This window comes from Bidens hawaiensis, unplaced genomic scaffold (genome assembly GCF_021521415.1).
Source record: "Bidens hawaiensis isolate Kalapana, Puna unplaced genomic scaffold, B.hawaiensis_p1.1 tig00002181_1, whole genome shotgun sequence".
NCBI classification, from domain to species: Eukaryota; Viridiplantae; Streptophyta; class Magnoliopsida; order Asterales; family Asteraceae; genus Bidens; species Bidens hawaiensis.
Window position 1 is genome coordinate 2,264,271 of NW_027491116.1, and position 21,039 is coordinate 2,285,309.

The following is a 21,039-nucleotide window of genomic DNA, read 5'->3' on the forward strand; positions in this document are numbered from 1 at the left end:
TTAACAAAATAAACGATATTTTCACGAAGAAAAAGTTTAGTTCATTTATTTTTATTAAAAAGTTATTTCGTTCGTTTATTTATGTTATAAAAGTAGTCCGGGTCGTTATTTTTTAAAGTAGTTCAGTTTGTTTATTTTGTATAAAAGAGGTTCGGTTCGTTTATTTTTGTTAAAAAAGTAGTTTGATTCGTTTATTTTTATTGAAAAAAAAGCTCGCTTCGTTTACTGTTGTTAAACTAAAGTTCGGATCATTTATTTTTGGTTGATTATGATTAGATTAGTTGATTATGGTTTGACTGGTTATAGTTTGGTGGTTAATTTTTGCACTTGAAAAGAATTTTTAACGATGGACTAAAATTGAGCAATCACTTAAACCACATGGATGGTAAGTTAACGGCAATGACTCAGATGGTTCGTTTTGCAAACATAGAGACTCTAAAGTTCATTTTTTTTCCTGGAGACTTATCATGCCTCCGTCCTAAAACCACGGAGTAATTTTCTTTTTTTTTTTTTTGGCAAAAGAGAGTACAAGGATTGAAATGAATGAAAACATAAACACAGGGGTTAAAGTATGCATAATAGAATAGAATATAAAAAATCCTATTACTATTTGCAGGTCGTAGGGATTATCTCTTCAATCTAAAACCACCGTTGAACCTCCGCCGCCGTCGTCTTCTTCTTACATAAAAAATGCCAAATATCAACGAACAACAAGATCCACCGGAGACCTTCGAACAATTGGGATTAGACCCACGTCTAATTCGTGCCCTAACCAAGAAAAACATCGACAAACCTACTCCGATTCAACAATTCGGCATTCCACTCATCCTCGTAACCTCTGTTTCTCAAAACACTCATAATTTATGCTATCAATTCATCACCTGACATTATTGTTATGTCAATTAACAGGAAGGAAAAGATGTAGTGGCTCGAGCGAAAACCGGTTCGGGTAAAACATTCGCGTACTTGCTTCCTCTGCTTCAGAAGCTTATGTCGGATAATAACAATAATAATAATGTTTTGTCGTCAAAAGCTCTGGCTCCGGCCGCCATGATTCTTGTTCCGTCACGTGAGCTTTGCCAGCAGGTATAATTTATAAACCCTAGAAGTGTAATTTGTTGAATTTAATTGGGGATGTTAATATGTTATTATTGATATTGTTATTGAACAGGTTTATTCGGAGTTGGTTTCGTTAATTGAGCTGTGTAGAGTGCAATTGAAAGCGGTTCAGTTGACGGGTGAACCGAGTTTTTCTGAAATGGTTGGTTTGATTCTTTAATTGTACATCTTGGGATGTAAATGAACCGAACCGAACCGAACAAGGGTTGATCGGATGGATTTTTTTTGTTAGTGTTTGTTCATTAAGGAAATGAACTTGTTTGGGAATGGTTAATTGAACACGAACGATGTTTTATTTGATTTGGCTAACTGAGAATGGTCAGTGTCAAAGGTTTAGTTCGGTTACCAAGTTTGTGTTGGTGTTTTTTTAATATTCGTATTCATATTTTAATTTTACATATAAATTGATCACATTATACTCATATATATATATAGGGGTGGGATCAAGTGAAAACTCCTCTTATAGAGAAAACTTAAAAACTCCTAAAAAACTATTTTAAACTTTTTTTAAAATTTTTTGGAAGCTTCTTTCTTTTTTCCATTATTCTTATATGTTGTTATTGGTTCCAAAAAAAAAAAACCCTTGTCGGTAATCTCGTCGGTGTAGTGCGCATGTGTAATAGTGTACATTGCATATATGCAAAAGTGTTGTATTGCACAGAATACAACACTATTGCACATATTTGATAGACACTATTGTATATATGCAATATGATACTAATACGCACATTGAATACACATTAGTACGTATGTGTAATACAACATTAACTCCCATGTACACTACATCGACTTTTATTTTATTATTAATTTTTTTCCATATAATACAACACTACTACACATATACAATACACAAAAATTGAATATATGCCATTAAATACTATTAAACTTAAAAATACACATGTGTAATACAACGGTATCGCACAGTAATACGTATGTGCATTACAGCGGTTTTTTTTTTATTTTTTAAATTTTTTTTTATATTTTTCGAGCAAAGGGTAAAAAATTATAAGAATAATGGCAAAAACAAAATTTTGAAAATATTTTTTTATTTTAAATTAAAAATAATGTTATAGGAGTTTTTAAGTTTTCTCTCTAAAGATGAGTTTTCTCTTGATCCTCTCCCTATATATATATATATGTATTGTTTTATAGTTAATAGTTTCGCTTAAATCTATATGATAAGATTTGAAAACCTTTAACAAACAAACAAAGATTAAAGAACGTAAACGGACACATAATCGAACGTTCACAAACACAATTGAACGGAAATTTCTTGTTTATGCTCGTTCATTTATTAAACGAACTTTCCACCGAACAGTTAGCAGAGCGTTCGATTCGGTTTGTTTACAGCTCTATACATCTGATTATGGTATTATTCGAATTTGAAGTCAAATTGGTGATGTTTGGTTGTATAATTTGTTTTATAGGCGACCACATTAGCAGGGCCTCCTGATATTTTAGTTTCGACTCCTGCTTGTGTTCAGAGGTGCTTATCTACAGGTGTTCTTCAGGCAAAATCAGTTCAAGATTCACTTTCGATTCTTATTCTCGATGAGGTCTGAATCTGTTCAATTGCAGTGTTGTTTGATACTCAAATTGAATGTTTATGAATTTGTTTGATATTCAAATTGAATGTTTATGATTGTGTTTGATATTCAAATTGAATGTTTATGATTGCATAATTTGGGTTGATTCATTTGAAAATTTGGAATCTTGTAATCAGGCGGATCTTCTTTTCACTTATGGATATGAGAAGAATCTTAAAGATTTGAAAGTGCATATTCCTAAACGATGTCAGTGTCTTCTAATGTCTGCTACCTCAAGGTAACTAAGTAACTAACAAATTATAATTTTAGTTTGTTAACGTATTGGCTTGTTATTCACATAAGTCTTATGAAATATTATGACTTTTGCAGTGAAAACGTTGACAGTTTGAAGAAGCTTTATCTACACAATTCCAGTATTCTTACTTTAGAAGATGGTGATGGAAAAGACGATATTGTCCCTAAAAGCGTTCAGCAATTTTGGATACAATGCAGCGACCGCGATAAACTTCTTCACATTCTTGCACTTTTGAAGCTGGATCTTGTGCAGAAGAAAGTTTTAATATTTACTAACACTATCGACACAAGTTTTAGACTTAAACTGTTTCTTGAACAGGTATTTTGACCATCTTAGGAATCAAGGTATTATTCTACGTGTTGACAAATGTGAAAACATAATCTTTTATTTACAGTTTGGTATAAAATCTGCTGTCTTAAATGCTGAGTTGCCTGTGAATTCAAGGCTACATATTTTAGAGGTATCCCTGTAGGCCTGTTTTTCTTAAACCCTATTGTTTTTATAAGTATAATATCCGTGTTATTTTGAACTCAGGGATTCAATGCTGGACTATTTGATTATTTGATTGCAACCGATGATAGTGAAATGAAAGAGCAAGAACAAACTGATGGGGAGAAACAGGTTGAAAAGAAAAAGTCCAAGAAACATAAGAAGCGGAAATTGGACACAGAGTTTGGTGTTGTTAGAGGCATAGACTTCAAAAACGTTTATACGGTATTTTTATAATTAAATGATTATTATGTACATATTTTCTTTTAGATGGTTTCTAAAAAGGGTGTAAACGAATCAGGAAGAGCCTGAACTCGACTAAACTTGAGATCTGTTTGTTTAACTCATGAGAGAGCGAGTTCAGTTCATTTTGAGCTTTATATCTAAAGCTCGAGCTTGGCTTGGCTTGGTTTGCTTATTATTTATCGAGTAACTTATTTACATTTTCATGTGGTTTAGTTATAGTTTGTATGTATAGCATAGTATTTATATTTATTATATGTTAAATTTATCATATTGTTATATTATATAATAACTTTTTTGATCTTTTCAGAACTCAAAAAACTTTACGACTTTCAAGAACTCCTAACCAATCATTTTATTTTCTTTTATAATATTAGAGGGTAGTTTGTCACTAATCATATGTAATTTTGTGATTGCTTATATGAGTAATAACCAGTTTTTACTTATGTATGACGATAAAGTTTGACATAATAAATGACAAAACTATCCTCATGTAGGGGGTGTTTGGGATTCCTTAGTTATGAATTTTGGGAATAGTTATAAGTTACAAGTTTGTAACTCATAAACCTTTCCCCTCACATATTAAGCAATCCCAAACACCTTTTTAACTTTTCAAAAAGTTCAAAGTAGGCTAAAGTAAGCAATCCCAAACACCCCCGTAGTATCAAATATATAAATAATTCAATAAAAGGATTGGTTGTTAATAGTTCTTCAATTTTTTGAATGTTTTGAAATGATCTTGATCTGTAAATAACTAAATATTATTGTATAAATATATATATTCATGTTTAATATAATAAATATAAACCATATACATAATGAGCTCGTGAGCTAGCTCGAGCTTGATAAGTGCAGCTGAGCTTGGGCTCAAGCGCTTTTTAGCAAGCCTTTCTTGAGAATCTCACGAGTGTCCTGGCTTGTTTACACCTTAGTTTTGGAAATTGCCTCGTTTTATGAATCTGCTATTATATTCTTTGCTTGATTATTTTTTATATTTTTTTTGCAACAGGTCATAAATTTTGATATGCCTTTAAGTGCCGCAGGATATGTTCATCGAATCGGACGAACCGGGCGGGCATTTAACACGGGCCAATCTGTTTCAATCGTAAGTCAGTTTGACTAAATTGAACACCTTTTGTCTCTTTAACTTGTTGACTTTAATGCTTGGTTTTGAAACAGGTTTCTCCTGATGAGATGGAAGTATTTGAAGAAATTAAATTATACTTGGGAGAAAATGAAGATACGGACTTAACATGCATCGCTCCATTTCCGCTTTTGGAAAAAGACGCTGTCGAGTTTTTACGGTATCGAGCTGAGGTAATTGTTGATTTATTTATTTTGCATTTTATAAAATCTTTTTCAAAATCAAACTGAGTGTTCATTTTTTGATTACTTTACAGGATGTTGCAAGGAGTGTGACAAAAATTGCTGTCAAAGAAGCCCGAGCTCAAGATCTTCGAAATGAAATTCTCAATTCCGACAAGTTTGTTTTTACTTTTTTTTAACTATCTTTAAATAAAATAAGTAGTTATAAGTAACTCAATTATTTTTTCAGGCTGAAAGCTCATTTTCAAGAAAATCCAAGGGATTTAGGTGAGTAAAGTGAAAATTGTCTCTACTTTGATCATACACGTTATATGAAAAGTTATAATATATAAAAATTTATTTTCTATTTGAAAGATTTATTGAAGCATGACAAGCTTCTAAGCAAGAAAGCTCCTGCGCCTCATCTACGTGAGGTGCCCGAGTATCTGGTGGACCCCAAAACTCAACAAGCTAGCAAGTTTGTTAAACTGACCCGAGCCGTGATGGGAAGAAATAATAATAACAGTAACAGAGGTCATAAAGCCAGATTCAAGAAAGCGGGTGATCCGCTTAAGACTTTTTCAGCAGACGTACGTGTGACCTTTTGTAAATTTTATTTATCTTTTTGTTCATCATCATTATCATCATCATCGTACTCAGTATATCCCACCAATAGCAATGCTATGGTAGGGTCTGAGGAGGGTAAGATGTAGACAGCCTTACCTCTATCCCATAGGGATAGAGAGGCTGCTTCCGGTGAGACCCCCGGCTCGATAGTAGTTTTGCATCAAGCCTTGGACACAAGGCACATAACACTCAATCATCGGGACACCGGCTGATTGGTGCATGTGCCCTTGTCTTTCGGCTATCAACGCCACCACATGATGCCTGATTAACCTTCCGCCACTTTTAACGTTATTTTCACGTGATTAGTAAAATAACGTCAAAATTAGTGCAATTTTACTTTTGCCCACCTAAGGGTTCACACATATATACATTATATGCGCGCACCGCAAGCAGGGCGTTTATTTATCTTTTTGTTATGTTTGTTTATAAGTTTTTGATTTGATCAGGCAAAAAGGAAAGCAAAAGGCAAGGATTTTGGGCCAAAAAAGAAGAAGCAACAAGTTTGATTCATATTCATTGGTGTCATTGCTTCATGGAAATTGTAAAAATCCACCACAATTTTGTAGCATTGTTGAATTTTACTTTATATTTTGGGGGATCTTAATTATAGACTTATGGAACATTTGTTTTGCTTTTTATGTGCGTTTTTAGTCTCATGAAATGATAATTATTTTATCAACCACATTAGACCTTTCAAAAGTGTATTGAATATATGCATACCAACTTATTACCAAGTGTTTGCTGAAATGCCTTTTTGAGTTCTTGACAATATGGTTTTGACAAGATACAAATGTTTATATCATGCTGCTCTTGACAAAGTGTTCTTTTTGTATATGAATATCAGAAGACAACTGTTAAATCAAACAGAAGGCATGCAAGCTACAAGATCAGTAGGATTTTAATCAACCAATTTACCAACTATAGAACAATTACAAGAAATAAACTCTCCAATGAATCAATTATACACGCTTCTACGACCCGATCCAACTATAACCCGGTTGTTTCACACCTCCGCAACTCCTCATCATCTTCCTCACACTCTCAGCTTCTTCCCAATACCCACAATCCGCTAGAATATTCGCCAAAACCACATAAACACCTGCCTTATCTTCTTCCCCATCAAGCAAAAACCCTGCAACTATCCTCCCCAGTCTCAAATCACCATGAGCTGCACACGTGCTAAACAAATTCCACCATACCTTAACATGCACCTTCAACCCACCGCCCTTTATCAGCATCTCCCCCACATCAAGATACCCCGCCCGCCCCACAAGGTCAACCAAACACGAAAAATGGTCAACCCTCGGCTCTAAACCATACTCATTCACCATAGAGTTAAATATCTTAATTCCATCAGTCACAAGACCCGCGTGACTACACGCAGTCAACACTGCAGTGAAAGTGGTTTCATCTGGTACCACTTTTACTCCCGTTGACTTTTGCATTGACTCGAAACACGAAACCGCGTCCTCGCCTCTCCCGTTCTGCGCATAGGCAGAAATCATTGAGTTCCATGACACCACGTCTTTGTCACTTATTGCCTCGAAAACGTTTACTGACGAATCCAAAACACCGCATTTAGCGTATAACGCGATAAGCGCGTTTCCCAAACACGTCTCGTGGTGATGTTTAAATTTGATTATGTACCCATGGATCTCTTTCCCGAGTTGGAAGTCAGAAACACTAGCGCATACGTTCAAAATGATGCTTAACGTGTAAACATCGGGCGATAAACCCGAATGGACCATGTCATAAAATAGACGCAACCCGTGTATCGAACACCCGCTTAAATGAAATCCTGAAATCATTGAGTTCCATGATATCAAATTCTTGAAACTCGTTTCGATAAATATAGTATACGCATCGTTTATCGCATTGTGTTTAGAAAGGGTCGATATTAACGCGTTTGACACTTCGGTTTTTGAAACAAGACCGTTTATTATCACGGTAGCGAGTATCATATCAGTATGTATTACTGAATCCATGGTTGATAGCAAGCTTCCAATGGTGAATTCATCTGGTTTGTATCCTTGTTGTTGCATGTGTAAATAAGTCAAAATCGCGTGTTGAGACATGTTTTCTTGAGCATACGATGTAATCATGGTGTTCCATGACACGTGATCCTTATATTTTAATGTTTTGAAAACCGTTTGAGCTGATTTCAAGTCACCACAACTTGAATACATGGTAATAACTGCATTACTAACAGAATTAAAGTCACTGTAACCGGTTTTAATGGTACACGCGTGCACCTGCAAGGCCGCTTGTTCACAATAACATGACCCGAAAACACTCACAAAGGTCCGTTCGGTTGGATCAAGACCGACTACTAGCATGTCTTTAAACATCTTAAAAGCATGATCATTTCGTCCCATGCTAACCAAACCGGATATCATCGCATTATAAGTAATCTGATCATGTACTGTTTCATCAAACACTTTGTACGCCTGATCAGCGTCTCCAACGTTGAAATACATGGTAATTAACGCGTTAGTAACCGAGGGTCGTACTAAAAATCCAGTCTTGATAACGAGCGCATGCACTCGGGTACCAAAATCGAATCCCGAACCACATAAACTCAAAACACTAGCGAGACTGTAGTTATCGTGTCGAATACCCAACAACTGCATTTTATTAAACAATCCCACCGCGATATCATAATGCCCGTTATCGATACACCCTGTGATCACCGCGTTCCACACCGCCTCGTTTCTTTGGGGAATTTCATCGAGCACTTGGCGTGCATACTCAACCTCACCAAGGTTTGTGCATGCAGACAGCAACGTTGTCCATGAATACACATCTGGGTATTTGATCTCGTGAAACACACGTTTAACTGAAGCTAAATCTTGTGATTTAGAGTAAAGGAATAAGAGGGTATTGGCTACATGTGGGAAGAGTTTGAAGCCTGTACGGATGACGTTTGCGTGAAGTTGGTTGCCGGAAAGAATGTCACGGAGGTTGGCGGTGGCGGTGAGGGTGGTGGAGAGGGTGTATTGGTCTGGTTTAAGATGGTGGGAAGACTGGATTTGGTGGAATAATTGGAGGGTTTTTGTGTATTGGTGTGATTTGGTGAGGGTTGCTAACAAGCAGTTGAGCTTGATGAGTTCATTGTTCATTACTTCATAAGTGTAGAGATTAGGGAAATGGGATATTAATATATCATGGTATAATTTTTATCAGTCAGCAACGACAAGTTTTATAAAAAATAACATAACTAGTTTTTTAAATAATGACATAGTGGTAAAATGTCTCGTAACTCTTAGTTGTATTTATAACTAAACTCACAACTAGGGGGGGGTGTTCCCTCATTTTGAGGTCGTTTTCTTCTCCTCAACGTGACCGCTACGCTGGGTCTAAGATATATTTAGCACTTCCATAATGTTAACTAATTAATTAACAGGTATGTCATGCCCCTCTCTTTTGTCAGTGTTTTTGTATAAGCTTCGGCACTGATGTTAATTAATTTATATGTTCAATTAGTTTTCTATGACTTTCTGTAACAAAAACGAAGGAGATTGAAATGTCATTTTAATCCACGGATTGAAACAATAGATGAATGAAACACAGTGTCTTAGACAAAAAAAAATTGAAATCGAATTCTTTTGGTGTGCAACGATTTTGACGTCCACTACAAATGGAGGTTTCTTAACAGCGTTAATCTCTCAATCTACGAAGGCGAGGTAAATACTACTTTTCGGCTATAGTGGTAGTGATGGTGGTGGTGATGGGGTGTGGCCGACGGCGTCGTTGATGGTGGTGGTTCAAGGTGGTGGTGGTTTAGGGGTATAATTGTAAAAAATATATTTTTTCAAGAATTTGAAAATATGGTGTAAGGCCCCGATCCCGGTAACCTTACATTCGGTGTTGGATTTACTCATAAACTCAGTTTGATACAGCGGAAGCATAATCAATTTGCAGCGAAAACTAAAACTTTTTATATAACAACCTTATTCTCTAACTATTCTTCAATATGGATAACCTTGTATGCGCCTCAAGCTTGCCACGTAACCAATAATACATGCATGCATACTAAAAGTCAGCTACACGCTGAGTGAGTTTTAACATTTCTTTCTTTTAATTAAATTTCGAACTATAATTAAATCAAATTCTTTATTTATACGCGACGTAACACTCGTCTATAACTAGTCCCGTACGTACTTGCTTATAATTGAGCCTTCTATTCTTACTCGTAATCGAACCATAACAAATTAAAGGGGTTTGCCATCCTAACTTGTTGCGCGTGCATGAGGCCCGAAGGCTCTACACACGAACATGCAATCATTCATTCGCATCAATATACATATTGTCATTCTACGCAGGTATTTGATAGGACTTGTCCCCTACCTTCTTTCTGTTCTATCCACTGACTTTTACCCGTACAAATAGTATCCATAGCTGGACCATACATTCACACAACGTATATTTATGCATTTAAAATTATCATACTATGCAATCATACTACCTATAAACATAATTAATAGATACTATACTTAGTATCCATAACTGGACCACCTATTCATTGTATCTATAACTGGACCAACAATTCATTGTATCCATAACTGGACCAGAAATTCATTGTATCCATAACTGGACCACCTATTCGTTGTATCCATTGTATCCATAACTGGACCACCTATTAATTGTATCCATAACTGGACCGCCTATTCGTTGTATCCATACCTGGACCAGCCATTTGTTGTATCCATAACTGGACCTCCTATTCGTTGTATCCATAATTGGACCACCTATTCGTTGTATCCATAACTGAACCACCTATTCGTTGTATCCATATCTGGACCACCTCACCATAGTATCCATTACGGGACCATATTATACATATTATTCTAACCAATCAATTCGTTGTATCTAAAAGAGTGTAACTAGACCACATTACTATCAAACACGTGCCCGAACACATTATAGGCTTTTAGTCCTTTATTGTGCTTGTGCGTGTGCTTTATCGTCCATACACTCTACACAAGTATTAGTAGGGCTTGCTCCCTAACCCTTTCGATTCTATCATTTATCATTCAAACATTCAAATATATATTAACAAATTAATATATAAACATGTTCTTACAAGATATATATCGTTAACTAAAGTTACATATATCTTATTCTTTCACATACGAGTATGCATACAGCCCCAAAAACGGTTTAAAGGAAAAAGAGGGCTAAAACTCACATGTAGACGGTTCCTTTCTGGTTTAATCGTAATGCCTTTCTTCAACTGAGCTCGACTAACTGTTAATAACGTACACATATTAATCATCTACATTTGTTTACTTTTTATTTCCTTAAGTTAACGGGGTTAACTTTTAAGTTGACCGAACCGACATGTATTCTTCCTTAACCGTTCATATTAATTTAATATATTTTATCCTTATTTATTATCATTATTTACATATATATTCTTCTTGTTTCATTATTAGTTCATATTCTTTACGTGTTTATAAGTTATTGCCCTTAAGCGAGTTCGGGTCGGGTTTATACTTAACTCCATTAATATTTCATTTCTTTAACGGGTAGGTTCTTGTGTTTGGCTCACCATCAACTCACATTCCTTACTTGAGGCGGGTCACGGGTTGTTAGACGAGTCAGGTCTCGGGTTCGGGTTTCGTTCATGCTTTGAACCAAGTTCAGGTTTGATCAAGTCCTCACATCCCTTTATACTTTTTTTTTATTATTATTATTATGTATTATTACTTTTTATTATTATTATTATTATTATGTATTATTACTTTATTATTATAATTTTATTATTGCTATTATTAAATTACTAAAAAAAAACCCAACCCTAAGTATATAACACACCCCACGTTCACCCTACCATACCTTCTTCCGTCTTCCTCTTTCCTCACACTGTGTTCCCGAGTTCATATATGAAAAGAAAAGCAAAGAAAAGAAAGTTTTCTTTTCTTATCTTTTCATTTGACATCCACTCATTCTCTTCAATTTTATTTTCTTTCCAAATTGGAAAGATACAAATTCACTTAATGTACTCATCATTTTCTCTCCCCTCCCATCATTTTCTTTCTTTTAATGAAACTCGGGAACACCCCTTTTATATTTTCCTTCCTTTTCCTTTCTTAAATGAAACTTGGGAACACAACATATTTTTTCCATCCCTCCTTTTCATACCCTTTCCTTCTTTAAATGAAACTCGGGAATGGCCACTCCCACCGCCGCCGCCCTTCACCGCCTCCGGCCTTCCTTTTTCCGGCCACAGGGACTACAACGTCGAAAAACATAGGTTGGCTAGCCTATCTCTAGTCACTTCCTATTTCATCATCTTCTATCTCACCTCCCGCCAGCGTCTCTTAATAACTCCGGCCACCAAGGCCGTGCCCCAAAATACAACGATTCGCATCCAAGATGATTTGCATCGCACCTGGAATGATTCGCATTCTAATGATCCGCGCGAAATGGGTTTGATTGATTCGCATCGGAGAATTCGCATGCCATGCGATTTTATGATTTCGCATAGGAGGTGCTTTGCATGCCGTTCGCACAGGGGAATTTCGCATCGGGTTAGTTTCGCGAGAAATGGGTTTATCGGAAAGGATTCGCACGCGGGTTGAGCTTCCAGATCTGGTCCACTATTGTGGCATCTCGGGTTTTGCGTCTGCTTGCTGATTGGAACCGGGGTCCTTACCGGAACTCAGGTCCAGGCCATAACGCGGCCGTTTGTGACCATCGCGAAGGACCGGCGATACTTTGGGTCCAGTGGTTCGGGTTTGCAGATCTGGTCGTTAGGGATCCGAGTCTCGTTGAACCCGTTTACACCGATCTATCTTTACCATTTACATTTTGCTTCACCCATGCTATTATTGTTATTGTTAGATTGATTGAATCTTGTTTGTATAAAGTTTGTTTATGCCGGCTCGAATCGGTTCGTTTTACGTTAATCTTCTGAGGATTGATTCATTCATATTTATTATTAGATCTTCACAAAAATAAAATGAACTAATAACGAGATTAATGTTTGCCTTTTGGTGAGATTGAACTAGATCTAGGATGGATGATTTGGAAATATTTGGTGTCCAGGGGATTTATGTTGTGTGTGGGTGTGTATACAATGATTGGAATGATGATGGTTGAATGATAAGGATGGGGAAATCTAGGCTTTTTAGGGTTTAAATAGGCAAAGTCCAAAGGCTTTTAGGCCCAAATCATTCTTAAGTCCACTAATAATTCTTAACCTTATCAACTATCTACATATTATTTAATTAATTTAGATGATATCTCTCGACAGGATAACTAAATTAAGCCGAGATACTTTATTTATTTATTTATTTATAGAAATGAGGACGTTACAAGTCTCTCTCCTTAAAAAGGTTTCGTCCCCGAAACTTGTTTAATCCTTGTAAGAACGAACGCTCCTTGTATTCACTTTCTTTCTTGAACTATCTTAGCTGCCTAGATTACCGTTTTATCCTTCTTACTCTCGGCCTTGCAATCATCGAGTGGTGTTCATGAGTGTTAGCTGTTCAAGGTAGCTTGCCCATGAAACCCTTGATGATATGCTTGTTGTCCTAATCTTAACAAGTCTCGTCTCGTCTCATAAGAGGCATTGCATTATACTGTTCTAACACTACCATTTAATTTGAATTCTAAAGTCACGTATCACATGACTACCGTTCACAAGGACCCATTCATAGCATAATTCAATCCATAATCATCACATTCAATTATAAGTCTAAAATTTAAACTCAAATAGTAAGCACGAAATCCTTAAAGTCGTACATAACCTAATATTTAAACAAAATAACTCGTTCTTTTTTTTTGAGTGCTCCTTCCCCCAGCTTCCTTTATTGACAGAGAACTCTAAGTCTGCAACTTCTTTCCTGCTTCTCCCCCTCCTGTTTTAGGCTTCCTACATTCATAAGCCTTGTGTCCAGCATCCCCACAATTGAAACACCTGTTGTCCTTCTTACATTCCCAAAAGAAGTGCCCCATCTTTTCGCATCTGTAACACGCTTTCGACCCCAACCTGCACTCACCATCATGAGCCTTTCCACACTTGTGACAACCAGCAATACCGGCAACCCACTTGCACTCACCACCATGTATCTTACCACAAGTCCTGCACAATTTCCTCTCCCCCGTCTTCTGCTTCTTATAACACCCCGACCAAAGGCGGATTATACATCGGGGCGTCACATATTGTTTCATTACTCGCGACACTATTGGTGTCAATATTTATTAATACACATTTACCGCGCGCGCGCAGCGCAACACAAGATAACATAAATCAACAAAAATCATTATATTATAAAGCAAAGTATTCGATCAACATATACTTGTCTTGATACATTTTAATCTAGGTCCAAAATAAAAGAAAACTTCCTACGTGTCCTCAAGCTTCAAGCAGCTACTGCAAACCTGAACGTGTTAAAATAAACGTCAAACACTTGCGTGTTGGTGAGAAATCAAGTTTAATGCAATACAGTAAATCTGCGCGCAACACGTGTATGTCTAGAGTTTAGCAAGGGTGTAATCAGATTGTGATCAAGCCTAAGATAGATCATAGCTCATAGTTCAATCCGTGCTCCCAATTGAGCACAAAAACGAGAAAACATACTGTGCAAGTGTAAACAAAGAAAACCGTAAACGATAGGTCTCCCGTGCTCATCCAATGGATCCATGAAAACTTCGGAATAGGCCGAACAAAGCGGTTAATGATACACACATACAAATAACAGCCAAGTAAACATCCTCAACACATGGGATACTGCGCGACTAAAGTTCATAAACAGTTTAAGACTAAGTTTGTATGAACACATGAACATCCCAAAACATTAAAAATAAAAAGGGATTAGGTACGAGATAACTCACATGATAAACGGTGCGATGAAGATAAATAAAGCAAGAACCAAACAAGCAAAGTTAACCTATAAATAAGATTATCGGTTTAACGATTGGTTTTAGTGTCTTGATAATAACTAACCATAGGTAATATGCATCGATTTACTTAAACAAATTATAAACATTTACTAACCGAGATCTGGGCAGAAAAGAAGAGAAAGAAAAACAGAGGCAAGGAGAGTTGGAGTTATGTTGACGGCTGCGCTGCGAGGATCTTCAGCAGGGAGAAGGAGAAGAGATTAAGTGTCTGTGTGTGAAATGTTAAAGAAAATGGCTGGGTATAAATAGGCAAACCCTAGGGAACACAATCCTGGAAAAAGGGGAAAATATCTCACCAAATCTAAGCAAAAGATATGGCAGCAGGAAAAGGGGAAAAAGCTGTCAGGTTACTGTTCACAGCACATGGGATATGTCAGGCAAACACTGTTCAAGATAAGGAAAAGAAGATCTCAAAAGATATTGTCAGTCACCTTTTTCTGTCAACCAATAGGATTGACGCGCATGCTGCGCCGAAAGTAACTTTTCAGACACAAAGCAAGTTAGGTCAACAGCACAAAAGATAAGATATCACCAAAGGTAAACGGCTGGATAAATCAAGATAAAAGACACAAGACTTAGCGCGAGAAAGCTGAGTGCGCGAAGGCACACACAGAAGGCTGACACAGACAAACCTTAGCGCGCTGCGGGAAGAACCACAAATCCTTAGCGCGTCGCGGAACGAACTGAAATCCTTAGCGCGTCGCGGGAAGAACATAAATCCTTAGCGCGTCGCGGGAAGAATTACAATTCTTAGCGCGCTGCGAGAAGAACTACAAATTTACAGCGTGTCGCGGGAGGATCTACAATTCTTAGCGCGTCGCGCGGAGAAGTATCATTCTTAGCGCGCCGCGGGAAGAACTATAGTTCCTAGCGCGTAGCGCAGGAACAGTCAATCTTCACGCAGGCTTCCTTGTAAGGAGTTTAGCGCGGGGAGCTGCGCAGACATCCTTAGGCGGGAAGAGCCAAAGGACAAGCAAGGAGTTAAGAGAAAAAGGGGTTCAAGGCTCAAGGGTTAAACAAAAGGGGGGAGGATGGCGACAAGAGAAAAGAAGGCGGGACGGCGGAAAGAAAAGAGAAGAAGAGGAAGGAGAGGCGGAAGAAACATTTTTAAAAAATATATATATACATAAAGATTTATTAAAGGTTAGATTTATAAAGATTATAATAAATTTTTAAATCATAAAAAGAATCGGATCAGAAAACGGGTATCTGGGTCGGGTCGGATTCGGGCAGATGTTACAGTCTCCCCTACTTTAAGAAATTTCGTCCCGAAATTTATCTCGAAGTAGGATGCGCAAGGAAAAGGTACGGGGATAAGGTCGATCAAAAAAAAAATCGTTTTCATTAAGGTTAAGCGTGCAATCCATGATTATAAAGTTTATAAAAACAGTTTCGCCATTAGCCAATTCAACAGAAGTTTTCCTTAAGTTAATGCGCGGTCGCGCGAGCTTCTGCTCAAACGCGCGAGAAATAAAACTTCTATCGGCGCCAGTAACAAAAAGTATAGATGCATAATGCCCGTTTAAAAAAAAATGTACCATTAACTACGTCATTAATCGCTTGCGCTTGGTACGCGGTTATATTAAAAGTTTGTCAGCGCGTCACTTGGTTCGAAATTTGGTTCACCGGATTCGCTTGCGTAATCTGTACTTGTAGCCTCGGGCACGCGTTCCGGAAATGACTGGGATCACCGCAGTTAAAGCACGATCTTGGTTGGGGATTCTGGTATGTTGGTTGTGGGTTCTGCGGGTAGGTTGGTGGTGTTTGCACAATTGGGTTGGCGGGAGGGACTCTACAGTACTCAGCAGAGTGACCAGCGCGGCCACATTGGTTACATTGCCTACACGAGGCTTGAGTTGGGTGATGAAATTTACAGGTTGGGCAGAAGGGCTGATTTCCTGTGTAGGGTTTCTTAGTTGGCGGGGTAGGGAGTGCAGGATTAGTTAAGGCATAGTTATGGACTACAGGGGGAGTTGGGTAGGTAGACAGTGGGTTAGGCGCGTATACTGGAGGTTGGTAAAGGGGTTGCTGGACAACGAGTGGGTTAGTAAGCGCGTAAGCTTGATGATTGGTTTTGCGCCTTCGTTTATGGTTTGAGGGTTCTGGCTTGGTTTCTGTTGGTTCTGGGTCAGTCTTGGTGGGTTTGGTCTTTTCAGTTCCCCGCAGGAACAGGGTTCCTGCTCTGACATGGTTGTCGCTGAGCACAGCGGCCAACTCGATGGCGTCAGAGAGGGTTACTGGGTTTCTCGCCCATACAGAATCTTGAATTTCCATGGGAAGACCCCCAAGAAATTTTTCGATGGCTCGGCGGGAAGGGGTAACAAGGTGAGGGACAAGCAAACTTAGTTCGTGGAAGCGCGTCGCGTACTCGCGCGCTTCGCCACTGTACTGCTTCAAGTTCCAGAATTCCTCTTCAAGGCGCTTGACTTCGTTGGGAGGGCAGAATTCTCGCGTCAGAAGTTCCTTGAATTCCTCCCAGAGCATGCTAGAAGCAACCTCTGCGCCACGCGCATGAGCTACTCCGTTCCACCAAGTAAGCGCTCTAGATTCCAGGACACTTGAGGCGTATAAGGTTCGTTGGTTTGGAGGGCAATGGGTATGGAGAAAAGTGTTTTCAATTTTCTCGAGCCACTGGAGCATTATGGTGGCTCCTTCAAGTCCTTTGAATTTCGGAGGGTTACCCGCATTAAAGGATTTAATATTGTAACCAGAGTGGTTGATATTGTTTTGGTTTAAGGCTTGGGCTATCGCGGCGGCCATTTCCTGGGAACGTTGCTGCCTACGTCTGCGCGCGGCTTCTCTCCTCTGATAACGAGCTGATAGTGGAGGCATTCTATAAAAGTTCTAGTTTTAGTTAATATCATGTTATGAGAAACCGTTTTAGCGCAAAGTATAACCTTGTTAAAGCTTGTTTCGCGAAGTTAGTTGCTAACAAAAGTTAAGGTAAAGTAAATGACTTTATATGCAGACTTAATAAAGGTAACAAATTCGAATCGAGAATCGACAATTCATGTATCACCATGACCTTCCGAATTCTCAATTTAAAAAAATATACGAGCAAACGGGTATTGGAGATTGACGATTCATGTATCACCATGACTTTTCAATCCTCAATATAAAATATACAAGTAAATAAGCATTGGAGATTGACAATTCATGTATCACCATGACTTTTCAATCTTCAACTTAAAAATATAAAGTAAATGGGAATTGAAAGTCAACTATTCATGTATCACCATGACTTCTCGGATTTTCAATTCCAACAAACGAACATAAAAATCGAAAGATCGCGGAATAAAACATAAAATCATATACTGCGCAGGCGCGAGCATATTTATAAATAACGAGTAATTAACAATAAGCGCGCAAACACGAGATTTCTCTCATGCGCGAGAGGGGACTTAAGTTTTCTAGGTCGTTACGTCTAACCACCTATCCTAAAGTCAACGAGCTCTGATACCAATCTATAACACCCCGACCAAAGGCGGATTATACATCGGGGCGTCACATATTGTTTCATTACTCGCGACACTATTGGTGTCAATATTTATTAATACACATTTACCGCGCGCGCGCAGCGCAACACAAGATAACATAAATCAACAAAAATCATTATATTATAAAGCAAAGTATTCGATCAACATATACTTGTCTTGATACATTTTAATCTAGGTCCAAAATAAAAGAAAACTTCCTACGTGTCCTCAAGCTTCAAGCAGCTACTGCAAACCTGAACGTGTTAAAATAAACGTCAAACACTTGCGTGTTGGTGAGAAATCAAGTTTAATGCAATACAGTAAATCTGCGCGCAACACGTGTATGTCTAGAGTTTAGCAAGGGTGTAATCAGATTGTGATCAAGCCTAAGATAGATCATAGCTCATAGTTCAATCCGTGCTCCCAATTGAGCACAAAAACGAGAAAACATACTGTGCAAGTGTAAACAAAGAAAACCGTAAACGATAGGTCTCCCGTGTTCATCCAATGGATCCATGAAAACTTCGGAATAGGCCGAACAAAGCGGTTAATGATACACACATACAAATAACAGCCAAGTAAACATCCTCAACACATGGGATACTGCGCGACTAAAGTTCATAAACAGTTTAAGACTAAGTTTGTATGAACACATGAACATCCCAAAACATTAAAAATAAAAAGGGATTAGGTACGAGATAACTCACATGATAAACGGTGCGATGAAGATAAATAAAGCAAGAACCAAACAAGCAAAGTTAACCTATAAATAAGATTATCGGTTTAACGATTGGTTTTAGTGTCTTGATAATAACTAACCATAGGTAATATGCATCGATTTACTTAAACAAATTATAAACATTTACTAACCGAGATCTGGGCAGAAAAGAAGAGAAAGAAAAACAGAGGCAAGGAGAGTTGGAGTTATGTTGACGGCTGCGCTGCGAGGATCTTCAGCAGGGAGAAGGAGAAGAGATTAAGTGTCTGTGTGTGAAATGTTAAAGAAAATGGCTGGGTATAAATAGGCAAACCCTAGGGAACACAATCCTGGAAAAAGGGGAAAATATCTCACCAAATCTAAGCAAAAGATATGGCAGCAGGAAAAGGGGAAAAAGCTGTCAGGTTACTGTTCACAGCACATGGGATATGTCAGGCAAACACTGTTCAAGATAAGGAAAAGAAGATCTCAAAAGATATTGTCAGTCACCTTTTTCTGTCAACCAATAGGATTGACGCGCATGCTGCGCCGAAAGTAACTTTTCAGACACAAAGCAAGTTAGGTCAACAGCACAAAAGATAAGATATCACCAAAGGTAAACGGCTGGATAAATCAAGATAAAAGACACAAGACTTAGCGCGAGAAAGCTGAGTGCGCGAAGGCACACACAGAAGGCTGACACAGACAAACCTTAGCGCGCTGCGGGAAGAACCACAAATCCTTAGCGCGTCGCGGAACGAACTGAAATCCTTAGCGCGTCGTGGGAAGAACATAAATCCTTAGCGCGTCGCGGGAAGAATTACAATTCTTAGCGCGCTGCGAGAAGAACTACAAATTTACAGCGTGTCGCGGGAGGATCTACAATTCTTAGCGCGTCGCGCGGAGAAGTATCATTCTTAGCGCGCCGCGGGAAGAACTATAGTTCCTAGCGCGTAGCGCAGGAACAGTCAATCTTCACGCAGGCTTCCTTGTAAGGAGTTTAGCGCGGGGAGCTGCGCAGACATCCTTAGGCGGGAAGAGCCAAAGGACAAGCAAGGAGTTAAGAGAAAAAGGGGTTCAAGGCTCAAGGGTTAAACAAAAGGGGGGAGGATGGCGACAAGAGAAAAGAAGGCGGGACGGCGGAAAGAAAAGAGAAGAAGAGGAAGGAGAGGCGGAAGAAACATTTTTAAAAAATATATATATACATAAAGATTTATTAAAGGTTAGATTTATAAAGATTATAATAAATTTTTAAATCATAAAAAGAATCGGATCAGAAAACGGGTATCTGGGTCGGGTCGGATTCGGGCAGATGTTACACTTCTTATCTTTGGGATTCCACATTTGTGTACCGGGTCGTTTAGCAGGGGCAATCCACTCCTTCTCCTTCTTCTCCACAGTTCTTGCACGACCCTCAGTAGACTTTTCCCATTGAAGATTCTTTACTGCGGCAGCTACTGCTCGAGTAATGACAGCTTGAATAGCAGGGTTGATCTTATTCTTCTCTTCACGTACGGTCATGCTTTCCTCTTCACTAGAGTCAGTAATTGGTTCTTCAGAGGGGATCCGGTTGACACTTTTCCTACCAAGGCGTCCTGTTCGCCCTCCTCGCTCAGCAGTCGTCTTAGCACCAGCCATTCGTATTCTAACGGAAAAACACAAACATCGTCACTTCAGGAACTATTTAGTACAAGGATAGTAAAGCTGCAGGTAATAACAGTGGCCAGCTGGGATTAGCTGCTCACGTTACTTTCCGTGTCCTATATACTTCCTTTCGTGAGTCTACTTGTGCTTGGTTCTACTTAAAGCAGTTAGAAAATCAAGCATTTCAAGTATAAGCAAGCAATCCTACTTCTAACAATTTCATATAACCGGGGTCCTTACCAGAACTCAGGTCCAGGCCATAACGCGGCCGTTTCTGACCATCGCGAAGGATCGACGATACTTTGGGTCCCGTGGTTCGGGTTTGCAGATCTGTTCGTTAGGGACCCGAGTCTCGTTGAACCCGTTTACACCGATCTATCTTTACAAGACGGTTTTTTGAAAAAAAAAGGTTTGGAAAAATCTGAACTTTTGCTCCAAGATTACAAAAAAATTGGACTTTAGCTTCATTATTTCCCGAAATCTCGTCTCCTACCTAATTTTCTTTCGAAATTTGGCCTGCTCCCTCTTTATTTTTATCTTTTTCTAAATCGTCTTATTAGTCCAAATTCTAAAAGATTTTGAGGAAAAATGCTACTTTGAGAATCCTCTCTAAAAAGGGCTATTTTGGGAATTTTTCCAATAAAGTTTCATATCAAATAAAGGTTTACTTTCAAATGAAAAAAAATA

General features: G+C 38.3%; 2 protein-coding genes across 2 annotated transcripts; one reads left to right on the plus strand and one right to left on the minus strand.

Moving 5' to 3' along the window:
* Positions 1-659: 659 nt before the first annotated feature.
* LOC143609085 (DEAD-box ATP-dependent RNA helicase 16-like) lies at positions 660-6,256 on the plus strand. The gene is made up of 14 exons (XM_077083948.1): positions 660-831; positions 910-1,086; positions 1,172-1,261; positions 2,547-2,675; positions 2,843-2,943; positions 3,036-3,279; positions 3,356-3,421; positions 3,496-3,675; positions 4,703-4,798; positions 4,873-5,010; positions 5,094-5,176; positions 5,249-5,286; positions 5,374-5,588; positions 6,072-6,256. Exons 1-14 carry the CDS (start codon positions 691-693, stop codon positions 6,129-6,131), a joined length of 1,758 nt encoding a protein of 585 aa, XP_076940063.1. The 5' UTR covers positions 660-690; the 3' UTR covers positions 6,132-6,256.
* Positions 6,257-6,596: 340 nt separating this feature from the next.
* Positions 6,597-8,781, minus strand: LOC143609092 (pentatricopeptide repeat-containing protein At3g49740-like). Its single transcript, XM_077083955.1, has one exon. It carries the CDS (start codon positions 8,742-8,744, stop codon positions 6,597-6,599), a length of 2,148 nt encoding a protein of 715 aa, XP_076940070.1. The 5' UTR covers positions 8,745-8,781.
* Between the last annotated feature and the right edge of the window lie 12,258 nt (positions 8,782-21,039).